The 20,739-nt window shown below is 40.8% G+C and overlaps 1 protein-coding gene across 1 annotated transcript; it reads right to left on the minus strand.

The window, feature by feature from the left end:
- Positions 1–880: 880 nt before the first annotated feature.
- UTP25 (UTP25 small subunit processome component) lies at positions 881–19,718 on the minus strand. The gene is made up of 12 exons (XM_055000763.1): positions 19,603–19,718; positions 17,772–17,811; positions 15,310–15,556; positions 14,449–14,625; positions 12,599–12,687; positions 11,963–12,367; positions 10,963–11,182; positions 6,352–6,554; positions 5,038–5,220; positions 3,222–3,334; positions 2,313–2,558; positions 881–1,352 (listed from the first exon to the last, which is right to left on the minus strand). The coding sequence occupies exons 1-12, from the start codon at positions 19,710–19,712 to the stop codon at positions 1,106–1,108; spliced, it is 2,280 nt and encodes a 759-aa protein (XP_054856738.1). The 5' UTR covers positions 19,713–19,718; the 3' UTR covers positions 881–1,105.
- Positions 19,719–20,739: the final 1,021 nt, after the last annotated feature.

Here is a 20,739-nt window from a genome sequence, read left to right on the forward strand (position 1 = left end):
TCATCTCTGATAAGTACATCCTGTGGAAACAAAGAACTCTTAATCCTATTGTAGCTGTCTGCTTTATATATCCCTGATCCTGATTTACCCTGGGAAGTGTACAGATTTTAAGAAATATAAGTTAATATTATGATAAAAAAACAAAACCGGTGCTAGTTTTAAATGGAATTGCTTTGTTACTAGTATTTAATTCCTATGCTAACGGAATTAGTTATATACACAACCACTTAGCTTAGAATAGAAATAGAAAGCAAGGAAACTGCACAGACCAGTAACCCACGTCTCTGCAGGACTATCTTGACACTTGAAGAATAGTTAAGTTTTTAAAAAGCTGACCAATGATATTGAGATATGATACCAAAATGCAGGCAGGCAATGCAACTGTATTTACATGAGAGATCTCAGGTGTTGATATACAAGTAGTTATTAAGAGAATCATGGCATTATACTGTTCCTAGTCAACCATCTGTTTTACTGGATGCCACTTCAAAAAGAGACTGGAGAACGGCAGATGCCTCCTCCTGTTTATCAGTATGTCTCAAGGTAACATCCACTGCTGCCACTATAGATGTCCCCATCTGGCAACTGCAGGGTCAAATGGTATGTAAATGGATGTAAATTCGGGTCAGGGTCTGATTCCTATGGTAATATATTGGCCATTTTATTGGTAATGAGCTCCAAAAGACTTTCATCATTGCAGAGTATGTATCTTGAGCGATTTATGGCTTCTTTCCTCATCCACAGGGGCATCATGCAGTTTTCTGTTTTCCCTTACACTAGTGTGAAGAGTATAAAGTATTCCAAATGGAAATTAAAAACCAAAATGATTTTTCCAGCAAAGTACTGGACCAGGAGTCATAAATGATAGCAGAGGAAAGACGACAGTTTAAATGGAGGTTTTAGTATTATTACTGTAATATGAAGAGGAAATGCCCTCTTACATTTTTTTTTCCTTTCACAATTGCAAAACAAGCCCTTTGAAAACAAACGTATCCCCATAATAATGTCCAAAATCGGTAACAGACAAAATGCAAGTCCAAAAATGTTAGGCAGATTGTTCATAGAAGCCACCACCTGCAACCAGCACAGGAGCCCACCATTCGTGTTACTCTGTTTCTCCAGTGACAAAAAGGTGCACATTTTTAGAAGACTGGAGCATCTGAGCAGCCCGCTCAACACCCACCACAGCAGCCAACTTCTGAGCATCATATTTTGAATAAAGCACAGTACAGGTCAATGTCGCTTCTTCGCCACCATCTGCCAACTTCATCATATTGCAGACCTCATTGTAGAAATGTGAATAGGTTGGAAGTTCATAAAAAACAAGGTTTCTGATGCCTCTAATTGAGTACCTGTATCAGAATAAAAGATCTCAAAATAGTTAATATAATACACTGCAACAGGTTAATACAGAATTTTTTTCCAAAGATAAAAAACTGCAGTGATTTAAACTGTCCTTAATACACTGATATCCAGAGATACAGTGATTTTTTTAGAATGTTTGCAAATGAGAGCATGAATACAGTTGTAATGTGAAAAATAAGCTTCTATAGAGTGGTGAACATCAAAACCATGAGCTTAAGATGACATTCTCTCTCTGGAAAAGAGAATAATAAACTTCTCAGACTGCAGGATGAGATGGAGTTTCCTGGATGGAGAAAATCATTTGCCCACCTGCCAGGAAGGAGCAAGACTGATGGCTAGTCTGGCTTGGATCATAAAAGGTTTGGGACAGGTGCCTTAAGTTTATTGAAGAAAAAGGAACATGTGGGGAATCAGCTCCCATTTCATGATAAGGACAGGAAGGGTTAAAAGATCTGGACACCCTGCGCAAAGCACACAGGCCAAGGTCTGGGAACAGGGAAGCAAATGGAGTGAAGTCTGTTTGACTGGCCTCTATTTTGCAGTATTCTCGTGGTATTGCATCCATTCCAGGGAAGGAACTGTACAATTTAAGGCCAAACTAGACATGATGTGATCACCATCAACGCCATTTTAGAGTCATTTAAAAATGCAATGAGGGATCAGGCCCACAGCACAGTTGCCTAGGAATTTTTGTGTGTCTCCCGCCCCTGCCCTACATACCTTATCAAGTGCTAAAATAGCTGCCAGGGAGGGAGAACAGGGGGTGCTATAACCCTGTAGCATTTCGACAGCATTTTTCCAGAGCCCTGTACTCTAGTGAATTGAAAGTGTACTTTAGAGAGCAGGCTCTCAACTGCAAAACATTATTTATGGTACTGCAGCAAGTGTGCTGCCAAACTCATGCCCCTCTTTTACAATAAACTGGACTCAAGTGCAGCCCAACTTACCTTTTATAAAAGTGGAAGCGTTCTGTGAAAATTAAAAATTGCTTCACTCCCTTTAAGAAATATTGCCTTGCTCTGGAAATGCCCGATTTATTTGTGTATTCACAAACGTGCACAAAACTCAAATCTTCCTTCTTGAAGTAGTTCCGAAGACGCACATAGTCAAAATATGATGGGACGTAAATGAGAGTGTGTGACATAACTGCATCTCGATACTCAGGCAATACTTTGTCAATGAAATAGTGAAACCTGATTTTAAAAAATACAGACAGATTACTCAGTACATGTAAATGGACACAAAGGCACAGAGGAACACAACATCACTAATTTATTTTATTTATTTACTTATTTTATTTATTTTACTTATTTACTATTTTATTTATTTACTTTTTACCCTACTTTTCTGCCCTCATAGGGCAACCAAGGCAGCTAGCAGATTAAAACAAAAATTAAAATCTCATCTAAAATCAGTACACAAACAATTTCAAACCAGAGCTTAAAATGAACATAAAAAATAAAAACAATGGTTAAAACACTGGAGAAGGAGGAGGGATCACTGAGGGAATGACAAGCAAAATAAAAAAAACATTTACTTATATAACATTTTAAAGAAAATTCCAAATAAATTATTATGAAGGGTAAGTGCTCTGGCTAATAGCCTGAGAAATGCTGCTATCTTTATCTAGATGAAGGAAATGGCTCCACATCTTCACTATTGGAGAAGCCACTATTACAAAAGATTCAGGAACATACAGAGCTGTTATCATGCTGTATGATGCATTCAGAAAGTGATGGAAGTAAACTTTAAAATAAACACAAAACACACCCTTTCCCCAATACACTACACTCTGCTGAATACAACATTTGAAGTTGTCAGTGAAGCACAGGATAAACAGCTTGGTTCTACATTACCTTGCATCAATTACAGAAACAGAATTTTCAGCTTCTAGCTTCCGAAAAACATGAGGAAGCTGCACCACAACATGACTGATAGAACCTATCAAGGGTACATTCCTTACTGCTACCTGCAAGAAACAATGGGAAGAGCAAAACAAAAGCAACATCAGAGTAAGAGCTTACAACTGTGATCAGCTCTCAATTAAGAACAAAAGAATTGTCTTGCCATCTGGTCAGGAACTGACCCATTTTCACATGCTAAATTAACATTAAGAGCAAGTCCAGATCTAAAAACTTGAAAGAATCTTTTCTATGGAAAGCTTGGACTGATATGGGGGTATTTACTCTGGATCAGTTGATAGGCTGTGATGATGAATTTGTCATTTTCTCAGCTGAGGTCTAGATATGAATTGCCAATTTCTATTGAATGGCAATATTTACAGCTACAATATCTGTTAAATAGTAGAGTCTAGTAGAACCTTTAAGACTAACCAACTTTATTGTAGCATAAGCTTTCGAGAACCACAGTTCTCTTCAATCACATGCATCTGACGAAGAGAACTGTGGTTCTCGAAGCTTATGCTACAATAAAATTGGTTAGTCTTAAAGGTGCTACTGGACTCTACTGTTTTGCAACTACAGACTAACACAGCTAACTCCTCTGGATCTATGACAATATCTGTTGGTATTCAAATATGGCATTGCAGCATTAAGTGTTTCAGAGTCTCCCTCACTCCTGAAAACACTCAATTAATGCAGAAAACGAAACCTACAACATTTGCTTATAAATATTTGTTGATTAATAAATATGATATGCAGAATCTCAAGAATGAATGGCATAAGGAGCTTAGATCATCTAATTTTGCCAAAGCAATGGAATATGCCATTAAACTTTATACCTGTTTCTATGGATCTCAAGCTGTGACTTAGCAAAAAATTATGTTTAGGATATTTTGGAAACCTAGTTGTTTTTAATACAGGATCAAGTAAAGTGTCTAATTCCTGGCACTGTAACTTACCAGATACGTCTCTTAAGCACATGTTTCTGCATGTCCAATTACTTGGTCTTTTGGGGAGGAAGTCATTACTCATTTTAATTTTGTACTAGAATTCTCATTGATTTTTGAGGATGTTTATGTATTTATTTTACTTCATTTATACCCCACTTTTCTTCCAATGGGGATCCATGGCAGCTTGCTGAGTGACCTCTGGCCAGTCACATACTCTCATCCTAACCTATCTCACAGGGCTTTTGAGAGAAAAAATTGAGGAGAGGAGAATGTTGTAAACTAGGTTTCCCAGATCCTAGTCCAACATGCTAACCACTACACCACACTGACTCACCACACATCTAAACTATTTCTGTCTTGTGGAGTCTGATGGTCACCTCCCATAATATAATGTATTAAGGACCTTACAGCCTTATCAGCATTTGAACGTATGGCATACTGACAACTGTGTATGGAGTTATTTTAAGATATTTGGAAACCATTTTTATATAGGCTCATGTGTAGACCTGCTACATGAGGTTTGTATCTTCTATAAAAATAAAAAAAATTAATAAGAAAAAGAAAAAAACCTCTGAGGAACTGATGGAGGTGGCAGACCGATCATCTCCCCCCGCCAATTCTCCAAAGTAGTCTGTCAGTGGCAGAAAGAGATACAAATAACAACTAATGGAAGGGGATGACGACTGCCTGCAGTCAGCTTACTTGGAAACTTTAAAATACACTTTGAGATGGCAGGATTTAGCATGTATTTTGAATGGTGCAAGGCCAACAAACCTCCTTCAGTTTTACAAAATACTTAACTCGCATGTTCACAAACTAACCTGTCCCTGGTAATTCCAGCAGTGCTTACTGAAGATTGAATTGATCTGTGGATTCTGAAGGGCTCCAAACAACAGTGTTTGCCGATAATACTTGGACCAGTTATTCAGATTGGACATTCGCACCCGTGAGAAATCCACCCCATGAGATTCCAAAGGCAACAGGTTTATGTGGTCCAGTAAGTGCTACGGACATATTCAAGAAAGGATGTATATTATTCAACTTGCAGGAAGAGGAAAATTTGGGGGGGGGGGCAGAGTAAGTTCACAAGTCCCCCCCATCACAACTGGAGGGCCTCTCTTTAGTGGTTAAGTGGTTGGGCCCACTACTCCTATGAGCTCAGTGGGTAAGCTACTCCTATCAGCCCCAGCTGTATTGTAGGGATAATCATAACACTGACTTTGTTCACCACTCTGAGTGGGGCACTAATCTGTCTAGAAGAGTGGTAGTTAAGCGCAATTATTATTATATTCTCTAACCTAGAGAGTGAGAGCGAGAGCGTGAGAGAGAGAGACTGCCTGTCTCTTTTTAACTGATTTAAACTTGTACTTTTTACTGTTGTTGCTAGGATCTTTTAGCTGCTTCTCAGAACTCACTTCTGAAAACCTCACATTACAGCATCTAAATATCTATATTCACCTATCACTAGCAAGATGGGCTACTGCAAGAATTTATAGTTATGGTGCTTTATTGCAGGCGCACTTTGAACAAACCAAAGTTATCTTTAGAAAGCTTAAAAATAGTATTGGAGCTACTTTTACTGTTCTACAACTTGCCCAAGCAAAACAATATTGGCCAAACAGAGGTTGTAAGCTATGTTCACATTGCTTTTTAAATTCCTTGTTTTTCCAATATGATTATAGTGTCCCCCTTTACATGTGTACGTATGTTAATGTGCTTTGAAAAACCTTCCCTACCATTTATGAAAGATAAGCTCCTGGGTTCGCCTGCCTCTGTTGTTTCCAAATTATCTGTTTCGGACTTTATATTCCGTAGGGCAAATACCTGTCCATTTTCCCCTTTGCTACTCTGTACGGGGCCATGTACTAATGAGACCCTTGCCCTCAGAAGATGGCTCAGTTGCTATATTTGTTTCTCAAAAGCGAAAAACATTGATACACAACGTTCACCTTGAGGAACGCATCCATTCAGAAAAAAGACCTCACTCCCCAAAAATAAGAACACACAGGTTTAGTCATTAGTTCAAATCACACTATCATACTTATTGAAGCTATGATCTACTGCCTGTTTATTGTATTGTACTTGCAGTTTATCATATTCACAGCATGAAACACTGGGGGGAGCGGTGTCATTACCAAAACATGCTCCCAGTTTTGCATCAGGTAAATGTCAGCTTCATCAATTATAAGTATTTCTATTGAGGAAAGGAAATCATAGTCTCTCTTCTTTTCCCCTTCAGCTCCAATAACAGTCCTCAGGCCAAGGGGAGAAGCAATGATGACATCGGAGGAATAAAATGGTGCATACAGTCGCATACTCTTCTGAAGAACAGCAACACCTGCCCAAACACACAGGAACATCATTACATCTTTGAGTGGTTATCCAACCATAATGTTTGAGTGTGTGTACTGGAAAGCTTTATTATTCCTTCTCTCACTCACCCCACGCCCTCAGCTACTCCCCCTTGGCAGCTCCAAAATTGTTCTTCTTTGGACTGAGACCTAGTTTACCACCACACAAACCCACAGTGGTCATGTGCTCAAACCCAAATAGAAGCACCAATTCAATCAGTACCTCCCCATGAAGTCACTGCTGTGCTGTGAGCACTCTGCTGGCACCAGATACTCATATACAACTCAGTGGGGATTCTGACTATCCAAACTAGCCCTCCCTTTTCCACAGGTCCACTTGATTGGACAGGATTCGCTGCATTTGTAATTAATTCCACTTAATATGTGGTGTTTTTCTACAGTACGGTCATTTATCCACACAGATCTACTAGATCAATAAAGCAAATAGTCATTAGATACCACCAATTTAAAATAAAGCCTTATACCAACCATGCCTAATCTTATCCCTGCAACTATGGTTTATTTTTCTGCAACCTACTTACTCTGCCTTACTCTCCAATACAGAACATTTGGTAACCAAGTGTCAATTCAGCATGAAATGTATATAGCCACGTAGGGAATCAGTCACCTGTAGCATCCAACCATGTGGTACGACAAATTGTTAACATATACCAGGTGGTTGTGGAGGCATGGTGAAGTCTACCTTACTACATGTCTATATGCTACAAATGAGTAGCCTCCTATGGGCATTGCATGGATCCCATAGTTTGGTGTAGTGGTGGGACTCTAATCTGGAGAACTAGGTTTGATTTCTCACTCCTCCACTTGAAGCTAGCTGGGTGACCTTGGGTCAGTCACATCTTCTAGGCGCTCTCTCAGCCCCACCCACCTCACAGGGTGTTTTGTTGTGGGGATAATAATAACATACTTTGTAAATCGCTCTGAGTGGGCTTTAAGTTGTCCTGAAGGATGCCATATAAATCGAATGTTAACAACATTCGATTTATATACCGCCCTTCAGGACAACTTAACGCCCGCTCAGAGCAGTTTACAAAGTATGTCATTATTATCCCCACAACAATCACCCTGTGAGGTGGGTGGGGCTGAGAGAGCTCCTAGAAACTGTGACTCACCCAAGGTCACCCAGCTGGTTTCAAGTGGAGGAGTGGGGAGTCAAACCCGGTTCTCCAGATTAGAGTCCCACGCTCTTAACCACTACACCACCTGTTGTTATTATTATTGTTGTTGTTGTAAGTTTCTAAAAGCCACCCACATCCACACCCACTCTCTATTTCTTCACATCATACTAATAAGACATATGGTACTTTATGGCTCTATAAGCAGCTATCATATGCTTTCTTAGTGAGCACTTAGTGCACTGGGCAGGGGGTTGGACTAGATGGTCTGTATGGCCCCTTCCAACTCTTATGATTCTATGAGCTGAAGGATAAACAAATCTGCTCAATTCTGACAATGGACTTTGCTTGCTGGCCTTTCACAGCATGATGGCTCTCCTGCCCTGAAACATCCAAATGCCAATTTATGCACAATAATATTTGATTATCTGTATATGAATGTGTAACAATGAAGTATTATTACTTCAATTTTCCTTCTAAAAGATTTCGACCTGAAAGATGTAGCTGGACTGTGACTCACAGTTGCTAACACCAGCCTGGGAAATTCCTGGAGATTTGGGATGGAACCTGTGGAGGGGGAATTTGGGAAGGGATATTACCTAAAATCTATGGTATATACTCTGACCCCTGAAGCTGCCATTTTCTCCATCTGGATTGAACTCTAGTCTGGAAATCAGTTGTAATTTCTAGAGAACTGCAACCCTCACATGCAGCTTTACAACCCTACTATGGATGGACTAACAGCTCTAATTACATTTGTAATAATAAGACATGGCCTGAATATACCATGGTGTTTCTGCAACATTAATAAAGCCTTGGCCCACAATTTAAATGATCCACAGCTAAATTCTTATTCACCTTAGTTTAAAAAGCCACTAGAAAAGATATCAACAGAAACTGAGCTACTGATAGGAGCTTGAAATATGAAGAATTGGCACCAAAACGCTTGTTCTTAAACTCTTATTAAGGAGAATAAGTTATGGCTAAATCAGATGTGACACTAGGACATTCATGACCAGAACTTCCAGCACTTTTCAAGGGAAAAGGTTGCTGCGAGGGCCCTCAGTTTGGAGTGGGGTCTTCCTGCAGGACAAGCAGAGTTATAACCAGTCCCTTGTATAGTTCCCTGAATGCAACTGCACTCCATCCCATTCTCTCCTTGACCCTAAAAAGGGGGAAAGACAGAGAAAAAGTCTCCCCCCCACCTGCCAGGATACAAATACATGGAAAGTGCATGTACATCATTTGCAATCAGTGGAATTTTGCAGAATGTTATGCCCTTTCCACACTTCTGCAATCCTGATCTGAATCTCCAGGCTGCTATTTCCCAAGAAATGGTTCATTTAAGAATCCCCAGCTTCATAAGTAACTCAATCCTTAAGTTTTATTAAAAATTTAAAAATTTGCCATTATTTTCAAAATAGACTACACTAAATGGCATGATCTAAATGGCCGAGCATAGCACATTTTAGAGTAATGCCTATGATGCAACTGGGTGCCCCACAAATGAATTCAAACACTGCGGGTGCCTGTAGCTAAGGGAATCCCTCAACTTCCCTTTCAGCATGGCTTGTAAGCTGAAAAGACACACTTCTACCTCAGAAAAAACCTGGGAGGAAATCCTTTGGAAAAGTTACTCAAATTAAAATGAAGACAGTCAGTAGTAGCAATGAAGCAACCTCTCTCACTGTGTTCCTCATGGTCTTTCACAAGACAGTAACACTAACTATGAAGACTGCCATTTCATAGCAGGAGTTCCAGGCATCCAGCCACAGGCAAATTATCTGCATAATGCTTTGACAAAGCAGCATGAAATTGGAATTTCTGAAATAGTCTTGACATTTTCTGAGCAGCCAACATTCAGAATCACTGCACCTTTCTTTTGCACATGAGAGCTCTGCTGGAAATGACAGGCATTCTAATAACAGTCATTTTGCAAAGCAACAGAGTATCGCTATATTTCTTGACCGAGATCTTTGCAGCTCCCCATGCCCGATTAATGGCTACAGGGCAAACTAATGGTCTTAATACTGCAATCAATTTGAGATGTTACTTAACAGATGCAAGATGCATCTGGGATCAAACGATTCCAGAATAAGAATCAGTATTACCACTTAAGGCATCCATAATGGTTATTCAAATGACAAATGCAGCATTATAGAGCATGAGGTACATCAGGGTTTGGCAACTACATCTGAACATATAAAGCTGCCTCAGTGCACTGGCTCATCCAGCTTAGTTGTCCACTTTGATCGGAAGAGAATCTCAGGAAGAGAACGATCTTTCCCACCTGGCACCAAGACCCTTTAAGTAGAGCCTTCTGCATGCCAAGTATATGGTCTACCACTGAGCTCTGGCCTCTTCCAAGTGCTATCTAGTTCTCCAGCCCTCCATTATGCTTTCTGCCACTTATTCCAGCTCTTCCCAAGAGGTGGATGGACTACGGAAGAGGCAAGGAAGTGGTAGCTAGGAGGGGTCAGGCCACGTGAAACTGAAGTGTGCCCCAGAACCCTTTACACCATAGCAAAGGAATTCAGGGGATGTCTTCACTTTGCGTGGTACAGTCACTGCCACCTTGACATGTAGCACTCTCTCTCTCACTTTTGCTTTTAACCCTTGAGATGCTATGGCATAGACCAACTTCAATTGGTCCCAAAGCTATGCAAGCCACAGCCCCACTCTCCACTTCTGACCCAGCCAGTAGCCACACAGTAAAACTGTGTCTTGGAGTCTCCTTTGGGGCACACAGGAATTTCTGAAGCACTCCATGCAGCTTCCCTCCCCCCACCCAGTCTGTCTGGACAGTACTGGAGAAGAGTGGGAGCAAAAAACCCAATTCCTCCACTTCCTGCCCCCATGCAAAGTAGCCCACAGCTAGAATGTTTAGCCAGCCAGAGCCATACATATGCAGCAATCATGTAGTTCAAGTGCTGCTGACTCTAGCACCAGCTCTTCAGAGCCTCAGGCAAAGAAAGGTCTTTCCCAACACCTGAGATCCTTTAACTAGCAGCATCAGAGACAAAACCTGGAACTTGTCTTTACAAAGCACATACTCTGCCACTGAGCTCCAGCCCCTCCCCACTGAAGAACAGTGGGTATAGCGCTACTGTACATCCACTGTAACTGTAGAGCAAATGCCCTAGAGGTTTAGGATTCAACTGCAACTTCACCATCGTATTTTCTTAAAACTTAAGGAAAGGTGACAGAACAGAATAAAAATGGAGGTGGGGGGGGGAATCCAACAACAGAATATCAATACCTATCCTGAAGTGGTCATCAATGTTTCCAGCAAAGACAGCTTCATAGTCTTCCGGCCTTTTCAGATTTGGAGGTTTCTCATCTGGATCTGAGCCAAACTCCCTCTTGAACCGCTTTTTGTTACTCACATCAATTTTCTTTTTATTTGCAGATTCGAGGAGGCTGACGAAAATCTGCACCACACGTAAAGCAGACTCACGGAAGGGCACCACTATCAGCACCTATACAGAGAAATGCAAAAAGGACTCAATTTTGTGCAAGGAAGTCATCACAAAAAGAAAGGAAGACAAATTCTTATGAAAGCACAAACATAAAGCCTGTTCTTCCGTAGATATTTTTGTGTCATTTTAAAAAATGCTGTAGGAACAAATTGTTGTGAAAGAAGCCACTGCTCTGCCCTTCAGTTAGATTTAGCTGACTGGACACCCCCAATGAAATTCATTACATTATGGATGGACAGTTCTCTAGGTCACAACTCCTTAGACATTGTAAGGACGAGTTGTAGTTTGCAGCTGAGTATTACTAGGTATCACTAAGACAAGACATAGATAGGCCCAGAAAAAGGAACAGAGGACCAATAAAAGTTGTCAACTTTTATTAGTGAAATATCACTATAATTTCTGGCAATACAATATGCCAAGCATCTCCACTCCAGAGCCACTGTGTCATAGTTGTGTGGTTTTATAATTTCACTCACTGTAAGGGGTTCACAGGGTGATGAAGGAGGTATTTACTGTGAGTTGCCTACAGAGAGACTTATAACATCATAATAACAACATTCAATCTATATACCACCCTTCAGGACAACTTAACATTCACTCAGAGCGGTTTACAAAGTATGTTATTATTATCCCCACAACAATCACCTTGTGAGGTGGGTGGGGCTGAGAGAGCTCTAAAGAGCTGTGACTGACTCAAGGTCACCCAGCGGGCTACAAGTGAAGGAGTGGGAAATCAAACCCAGTTCTCCAATGACTCTAACATTGGGTAAACCCTCTCACCTTTGGTCTAGTGAGTCCTTGGTCCCTGAAACTATCATCCTCAACACCTTGTTTTTGATCCCTCCATTTGGCATTGTTGCTGAGCACCTGAGCATTTGCCTTCAGGACATGGTTCATGGCATGCAGGCAATAAACATGACGAACTTCTTCCCCATTTCTTAAAGCAGTCCTCTCTGGGTAGAACAAGTCCTTGTATGAATTCATAATACAGAAGAGCTCCATTTGCAATGGAGTAAATGGCCGATCATTTGATTCAGCTTGCTTGGAAAGGAATGGACTGTTCGCTTTGGGCCATGTGGATTCCAAAGGCCTGTGAAGGTGTTTCACGTCAATTTCTTTATTGGCTTTAATCACTCCAAACTTCTTCAAGGTTGAAGAAAAAATTAACTGACCCAACACTGGCCACTAAAAGGAACAACCACAGTAAAGTTAAACACATTACAACTTCCACTTCCTCATATAATTAATATGAAGGTCTTTATTTCTCACCTATTACCAAATGAGGAACAGGGTCTAATTGCTATACATTGCACAGTACTTTCACAGAGAAGTAAGATTTAAAGCTGATTCATGAGGGCTGATGAACAATTCCAAAATACCGCAGTAAATTTGAATTTCAAAGCAGCACTTTATTACCTTGATCTGGCTGGTAGATTTAGACAGTGCAAGAATGTTATCTATTTCTTTTTCTTTTAGTTCTTCATCCATGTGTTGCTTAAATGCATCTGTGGAAAGAAATAAAAGCATATTTTATTTAGAAAATGTGCATATTGCCTCTCCAGAGACCTGCTCAAGGAAGCTCACAAGCTAAAAACAATACAATAAAATCCTAGAAACAACAACGTAAGAATTAACAGTATCAAAACAAACCACTAAAACAAGCAAAGGGCATTTAAACAGCATTTGACAACTTAAAATGTTATCCTCAGACTAGAAGCAAACCATAAAACAAAAATGAAGGAAGATAGAACTCTTCAGATAAAATCCTGAATAAAAGGTATGTTGTGGCCTGGCAAGAAAAGGACGGTCAAGCAGGTGCCAATGAGTCTTGAAAGTGAAGAACATCCCAAAGGTGAGGTGCAACCTCTGAAATATTCTCATCCCTGGTTGCCACCTGTATCACCTCTGCAGGTGGTGACACCAAGAGCAGGGCTTTGGAAGAGGATCTTTACTAGCAGGCTAGACAGTAAAACTGGAATTAAGTCTCAAATATGAAACATTTAAAGAAGCTAATCAGTGGGAAAGGATGAGACCTCTGTAGAAACAATTAATTCTTAAAGCATGTCAAAGGTTCTGAACATGAAATCTAGGAGTAAAATTAAACACAAAACAGTATCTCACCATTCAAGGGCATGTTATAAAAAGCATTTCAGCACTCTTAAGATGGCAACAGAATTTGGTTAGAACAGCCGAATCACTAATAGCTGTATAGGATTCAAGGAGGGGGGGAGTTTACTGGCGGAAGAGGAAATATTTCATTTTGATTAGAACAACCTTGCCTTCTTTGACCAAAGCAGCTTTCCTATTTCAGAATTTCTTTTCTGTTGCCCAAATCACAGGAAGTTAGGAACTTGTCCCCTCCTTTCATCTGAATAATAGGTAAACTGAATATTTATTTACTAACATTTCTATGCTATCTTGTCAGGAAGTCTGCACCATTAGCCACTTGAGCAAGCATCATAATATGAAGCAAGAGTAACTGGAGTGCACACCTGTTAATTGCTACATAAGATTTGTTTTATATCACTGCTGATCCAGCAGCTTCTTAAAAATAGGATCCTACATATCTTAGAAACCTTTTCGTTTCTGGCATCTTGTTGCAATTGCTACAAACAACCAAAAATGGAGATAGGCAGAATTGCACAGAGGCAGAATTAGTGCTCATTCCTCAGTGTAGAAATTCATTTTCCTCCCAAGAATCTTCTGGAAGTCACACAAGATATGCATTGAGCACAGGGTTCTTGGGATGATGGAACTGTAGCGTATATTTAAAATAGATTACTTACTACCATTCAAATTAAGACTCAGTGTTTTAACCCACCAAATTAAATGCAACCTACCATACTGTGGCTTGACAGGTGTTTGACAACCCCCCGGTGTACAGTCTCATAGCATGTTTTAAAAACAGGAGGGTGAACTTAGCTTCTACTGTATACATGAAATGGGCTGTGTGGGGCTTGGGGAATCAATTTGGTATAGTGGTTAAGAGTGGCGGGACTCTAATCTGGAGAACTGGGTTTGATTCCCCACTCCTCCACTTGAAGCCAGCTGGGTGACCTTGGGCCAGTCACAGCTCTCTCAGCCCCACCTACTTCACAGGGTGTTTGTTGTGGGGATAATGACATAATTTGTCATTATAATGCTCTGAGTGGGTCTTAAGTTGCCCTGAAGGGCAATATATAAATCAAATATTATTATAATCAGCTGTGCAGATCTGGCCTTAAATGTTTAGAAACAATATCTTTAAACATATCTGGCAGCATTACCTTTCACAACGTCCGCAGAACAGCTTTCTTTCTGATCCACACTTTCTTCTTCTATAAAATTGGTTTCCAGGCTAAACTCAGATTCATGTTTCACATCTGTGAACTCTTCATCTTTTAGGTCACTAGAAATATCTTCATCTCCAGGTTCTTCGTGGCTGGTTTTTTGCACTGCTGCTTCTTTATTTATGACAAATGCAGAAGAAAAAGTGTAATGGGTTGTGTGTTTCTGTCAAGACAGCTTTACTTTTACTATTAATGACAAGGTTCTACAGGACCTTAGTGACTGTAATCATTACAAATTTCTCCTTCGTGGGTCCGTTTTCTAGTCAGGTATTTGTTGATGCATCTCTTTTGACCTGTCCATTTCATGCCACAGAATATTTTACTGGTATTAAATGTGTGAAAAATTCTATGTGAACAACTTTCCCTCCACTGCTTTGGGTGTCCTGAAAGTTATGTAAGCTCTTTGGGAACATCCTTTAATTACAACGTTCTAAAAATGCATCATATAAACTTATATTGCTAGGCTGCAAGAGTCCAACAGGTACATGATGCAGCAATCTTGATGGACCACAGCAGGTGTGCTTTGTCAGTAAGATGAGAGACTTCCTGGGACTCCTTTGTAAGCTGCCTTAAGTTCCAGGATAGAAGAAAGGAAAGACACTGACGTAAAAAAAAAGACATTGGCGTAAAAAAAAGACATTGGCGTAAAAAAAAGACATTGGCGTAAAAAAAAGTTTCATGACACTGTAAAGTGGTATCTTAATATAACTGTGTCAGTAACAGTGGTCAACTCCCAGAAATTGGGAACAAACAAATTATTCTTTCTACATTCCACCTGATATGAACACACATAATTACCCGATTCCTGGTCAGGAACATCGCTGTCATTATCTTCATCGCCTGTTTCTTCCCCATACTGGAACTCTTTAGTATCAGTTTCTGTGGGATCCCCATAACTTCCTTCTTCAGAGTCATTCTCCTCTTCCTCCTCATTGTCTGAATATGGAGCTGCTTTTAACGTGGCCAGTAACTTGTGATACACAGAGACCTGTTCTGAGTCACTCTCTGCATCACTTTCTGAGCTTGATGGCTCAGAATTCTCAGACTAAAAATGGAAATGAAAAATCTTACTTCACATATATAGCATATGACACTGCCTTATACCAAGTCAGACTACTGGCACATTGAACTTGCCACTCTCTGCAGTCACTGGGAGTGATTCTCTCAGGTTCCCAAACCTGAGACTGTCCTTTTAGGTGGGACCAGGATATGAACCATGAACCTTAAAAGCATACAGACTGCTGACTAATCAAGTTTCCATTTTAACATCGCTTTCTTTAAATTGATACTGGGAAAAAAAACACCAAGCAGTGGGCCCACAAGGACTGGCATGGAGCATCTAATTTTCCCCTATATCCCCAACTGTTTCTTCTGTTCCTTCCCTAAAAGCTCCCAGATCCTTTCCCTTTTCTGCCTGCTTCTCTCCTTTCCACCCACCAACCAACCTACCTTTATCTACCCCCTCTGTCTTCAGCTTTCCTTCCCTCCCTCCCCCAGTAATGTCTCCTTGTGAAAATTCTGTGCCATTCTGGCTGCCAGGCTGGGCCAGCCAGTTTCATGGTGGAGAACCCAGAAGGACTTGCTGGGGGCACCTCACTTTGCCCAGTACCTGCCTCCCTACACTATTTCCTCCTTGCCTCCTCCTGGAAGCTCCCATATCCTCAACTTCCCTGTTTCCTCTGCACCTTCCCACCCATCAATCTTTTATCTCCCTCCCTTCAGTTCCTTACTTCATTTATGCCTCACTTTGTCTCACAATGGAGACCAAAAAATAGCGTATACATCATTAAACTCTCTTCCATTTTATCTTAATTACCTTGTGAGCTAGGTTAGGTTGGCAGTGTGTGACTAACCACTACACCACACTGGCTTTTGTGGGATGACTGCTGTTGAGCAGCAGCAAGCAGTCGGGTCTGAGTGAGTCATGAAAGTTAAGTGGCAGCAAGTTGCCCAGTGGTTGCTGAAGGGCTTGGCCCTCATGAGTCCTCCCTCAAAGGCCAAAACAGCCATGAAAAGGGCCTTGCGCCGTCTCCCTCCCTTTTACTGACAGAAACCAAGGCTTGAAGGATGCTGATACTGTGTAATTGCCTAGCTTTTCCACAAAGTATTTTGCTGCAAACCTGGGCCTTTTTACAAGTTTGTAGAAAGAACTGTCTTGTCTGTTCATGGTTCCTCTATCTGGATTTAAGCATCCACAGATCTGGCCATGTTGAGAATTAGGTATATTGACGATCGAACATTTACACAGGCAGGGTTATGTATAAATCCTGGGAGTGCCACTTACAAGCATTAAATATTCCAAGAACAGAACCAACCCCCCACCAAATATAGTTATCAGAATAAAATGTTACACAGTAGAAGCATAAGCCTAAGCAGAGTTTCTAAATCAAAGGAGGATATAACTCTGTTTAACAACAACAACAACAACAACAACATTCAATTTATATACCACCCTTCAGGATGACTTAAAACTCACTCAGAGCGGTTTACAAAGTATGTTATTATTATCCCAACAAAACACCCTGTGAGGTGGGTGGGGCTGAGAGAGCTCCTAGAAACTGTAACTGACCCAAGGTCACCCAGTTGGCTTCAAGTGGAGGAGTGAGGAATCAAGATTGCACTATAAGTGCCTTTTATAATACACAATAAGACCAATGGTTTGTTTTTACATTGTGTTATTGTTTAAATTGTAAGCTACCTTGAGTAGGCATCCTGAATATCTGAAGAGGCACCATAGAAATATCCTGAATAACTAAAATATGGGTGGCTATATAACAGGGTAGGGTGATCAGGAGCTAGGGGGTTGCATTTACTGCCAGCTATTCCAAGCTTCATCTAGCCTTTTAGACTTTTGATTTTCAAGCCTTCCTTGGCAGCTCCGTATTCTAGAAAAACTTCATTTAAAGAGGACGAGGAGAATTCTGAGATCTTTTGGAGGTGGAGTTATGTACAAAATGCCAAATTCTATATTTTGTAGCCACTGTATACAATAATATAATAAAGCAATTAACTTTATTTGAAAGGGATACCGTATTCAAGGATGAGATCCCATACAGGGATGGGGGCAGAGGGATCGACAACCTTCTCCTGCCTGTTTAAAAATTCCATTTATACTTTGCCTTTCCTCCCAATGGGGGGGACCCACAACAGCTTACAGCAGAATTAGCCAGATCTAGTGCAAAGATATTTCCCATTTTCTTCATTCATATGCATATAAATATCAAAACAGATATAAATAAAAAGCAGAAACACTCTCTTACCAGTTCACAAATCTGAGTTAGCTCTTCTTTTCCAGAAACCCTGAAAGGAAATCATTTACATTAATTCATCCTTACCATCCGATGAACAGTTTGTAGAGATAAAGTAATGCACAAGGCATGGAAAGTCTCTCTATAGCAACCGCAAAAACAAAAGATGGTGCCTCTTTTAACTACTGGAGAGTTTACTGCAATAAGAATTGAACATTACTGGACATCACAACTCCTGACATGCTTATTAGAGCCTTCCAAACAGAAGACTGTGCCTTTAAAACTAGCATTCCTTATGAGAGAGAAGAGAGGAATCATGAGCCTATTAAAAATTAGATTTAAAAAATAAAAAGTAGTTAGAGCCACTCATGCATATTGCACATATTTGTATAAGGGTGGCTCCAGGGAGCATAATATATAAATAATTAAGAGGTTCCTTCCTGGCATGTAGAGCTTCAGTGTGTGCCCTATTTGCATGCCAATTTCAGCAGGGACATGTTGTACTGGCAACCAGGAACCACATGCAAGGACCTTTTAAACAATACAAATTCTGTTGTGGCACTACCACTTAATTTATTATCGAGCCAAAAAAATTCACACACTGAATGATTTTGCAGCAAAGTCCCTAAGGCAATATCTAGTAGACAATGTTTTAAAAGCCAAATGGAACATGAGAGGGGAAAGTTTCTTACAATGTATATATGCACTTGTGCTTGTAAACACACTTCTCTTTTATCCCACTGCTGTTTCTGGTAAGGCTAGCTTTGTGGGTTTCTGAAGTACTACAGAACCCTGTAACGTCTGAACCTCTGTGATAGCAGTGGGAGCCCAGGCACACCACAAGCCTCACACATTCCATCTTCAACTTTCTGAAGAATCTATCTCCAGTCTCCAACCCTCGTTCAATCTACTATTACAAAGCTGAACCACCTAACTTTTAATTCAATACTTCCCAACCCAGGTTCTGCAGAAAGCATGGAACATATAAATAAAAAATTTCAATTGCCAAAAGAATTCAAAATATCAGTTGAAATATCATTTAGTTGTATTATGTCTGTGCTTATTTCGTATTGTTACAGAACACTCACAATACAAACAACAACAGCATAACAATAACTTACACTCCCTACCATCAACTTTTTCTGGCCTGTAAATGTTTTCATAGGTAGGGATTCCTCAGATTTGAAAAAAGTAGGGCTTTCTCCACAGAAAAAAGATTGGGAGACACTGCTTTAGACTATCCTCTCAACAGCCCACAGGGCCAACTAGTCCCTGGATTAACAGAGGCAATCCAGACAGAGAGAAAAATCCACCGTCCATACCCCTTAACCCAAACGTCACATCTCTCAAGGTGGCATCAACTGCATTCTAGGAGACAGTCTTCTGATCGCCATCAGATGCCAGAGGGCACAGACAGAGAAAGAAAGAGAATGCTATTAAAACAAGGGGGGAAAGAAGGTATGCGGATCAAGTATTACAGACCAACCATTTGTTAAGTCACTCAATACAAACCAACTGATTTCAGTGGTCTTAGACTCAAGTAACCCTATAGAGGATTACATTATTACTTAATGTGCTGTTCATCACACAGGATTGAGAAGGAGATTTAGGGCAGAGAAAATCCTTGGGCTGGCCTTGCCTAACCACACAGTTTATCGCGGGTCCTATCTGGAAACAGAAATTTCCTCTAGGAGCAAAGCACTGTTGAGAAAACGCGGCCGAGAGATGCCACGGAGGATCCATTACAGGCAATTGCCCTAAGAGGAAAGTCGTCCTCTTCTCAGTCAGGAAGCAGCCCTTTCAACAAAAGGAAGACTCAGAAGCCTTTACAAGCTCTGCTTACCGATCATAGAAAGGATGCTCCTCCCCGAAATCCTTGAGGTGCTTCTTTTGCTTCTTACTCAAACTGCTGATCAGCTGTTGGCGTTGCTGTTGAGCTTTCCGCTTGCCCATCTTGCTCCACTTCCTCCTTCAAGACCCACGTGGAATCCTATCCGCCTCGCTTTACGGCCGCAAGCTCTCCACTTTTCTCTATTTTACGACAGTGGGCGGTATTTAACGGTGTTGCTGGGATAAAGTAAGCCACGGAGCGTGTAAGGGTGCAGCGTAGCGGTCAGTTGCTTAACGATCATTAGCAAACAGGGCTACTTTGCTATTGCAAAATTCGGGCCAATATTGCAGCGGCTTCTTAGCATCTTTATTTTTCAAAAATAAGCTTAAAAACCGATAGTAGTACTACCATAGATCAGCATTAAAATAGATTCTTATTAAGAGTTTATATTGGGAACTGTTTTCACTTTTTACCGCCTGGGTACATTTCAAAGCATTAAATGAATAGTCGGGGAAATAATCGATTAGGGAGGAAATGGTGGAGGCATTTTATCGAGAGCTAACCCATTGGAACTCAGTGGGATTTACTTTGAATAAACATGTTGACTAAACATGAAACGAATGACAGGATTGCCCATTGAAAAGAATGGGAGAGGCTTGAATGCCTATTGGGAATAATGGGAACCTGGAATGCCCATTGACTTGCATGGGCTCCATTGAAACACATTAGAGCAAAAAAAAAAAAAAAAAGGTGCAAAGAAAACGTGGAATGGATTTTGAAGGAAAGTCTCTGGGGCCAGATAGACTGTTCAGGGACTGGATTGACAGGCCCCACGCTGGAATGACGGCCCCTGGATGTGACAGAAGGGCTCTGGGACTGGAATGACAGGCTCCTAACTGGAATGACGGCCCCTGGGTGTAACAGAAAGGCTGTTGGACCAGAATGATGGACCCCTGAATGGAATGATGGCCCGTGGGTGTGACAGAAGGGCTCTGGGACTGGAATGACACACCCATGAGTGCCATGAAAGCCTCTGGGTGTAGCGGAAGCTTTCTGGGACCTAAATGACTCATTCTTGAAAGGACTGAGAGTCTCTAAATATTGCAGAATTGTTCTGGGACTGGAATGGCATGCCCCTGAATAGAATAA

Source organism: Eublepharis macularius, chromosome 1 (assembly GCF_028583425.1).
Source record: "Eublepharis macularius isolate TG4126 chromosome 1, MPM_Emac_v1.0, whole genome shotgun sequence".
Lineage (NCBI taxonomy): Eukaryota > Metazoa > Chordata > Lepidosauria > Squamata > Eublepharidae > Eublepharis > Eublepharis macularius.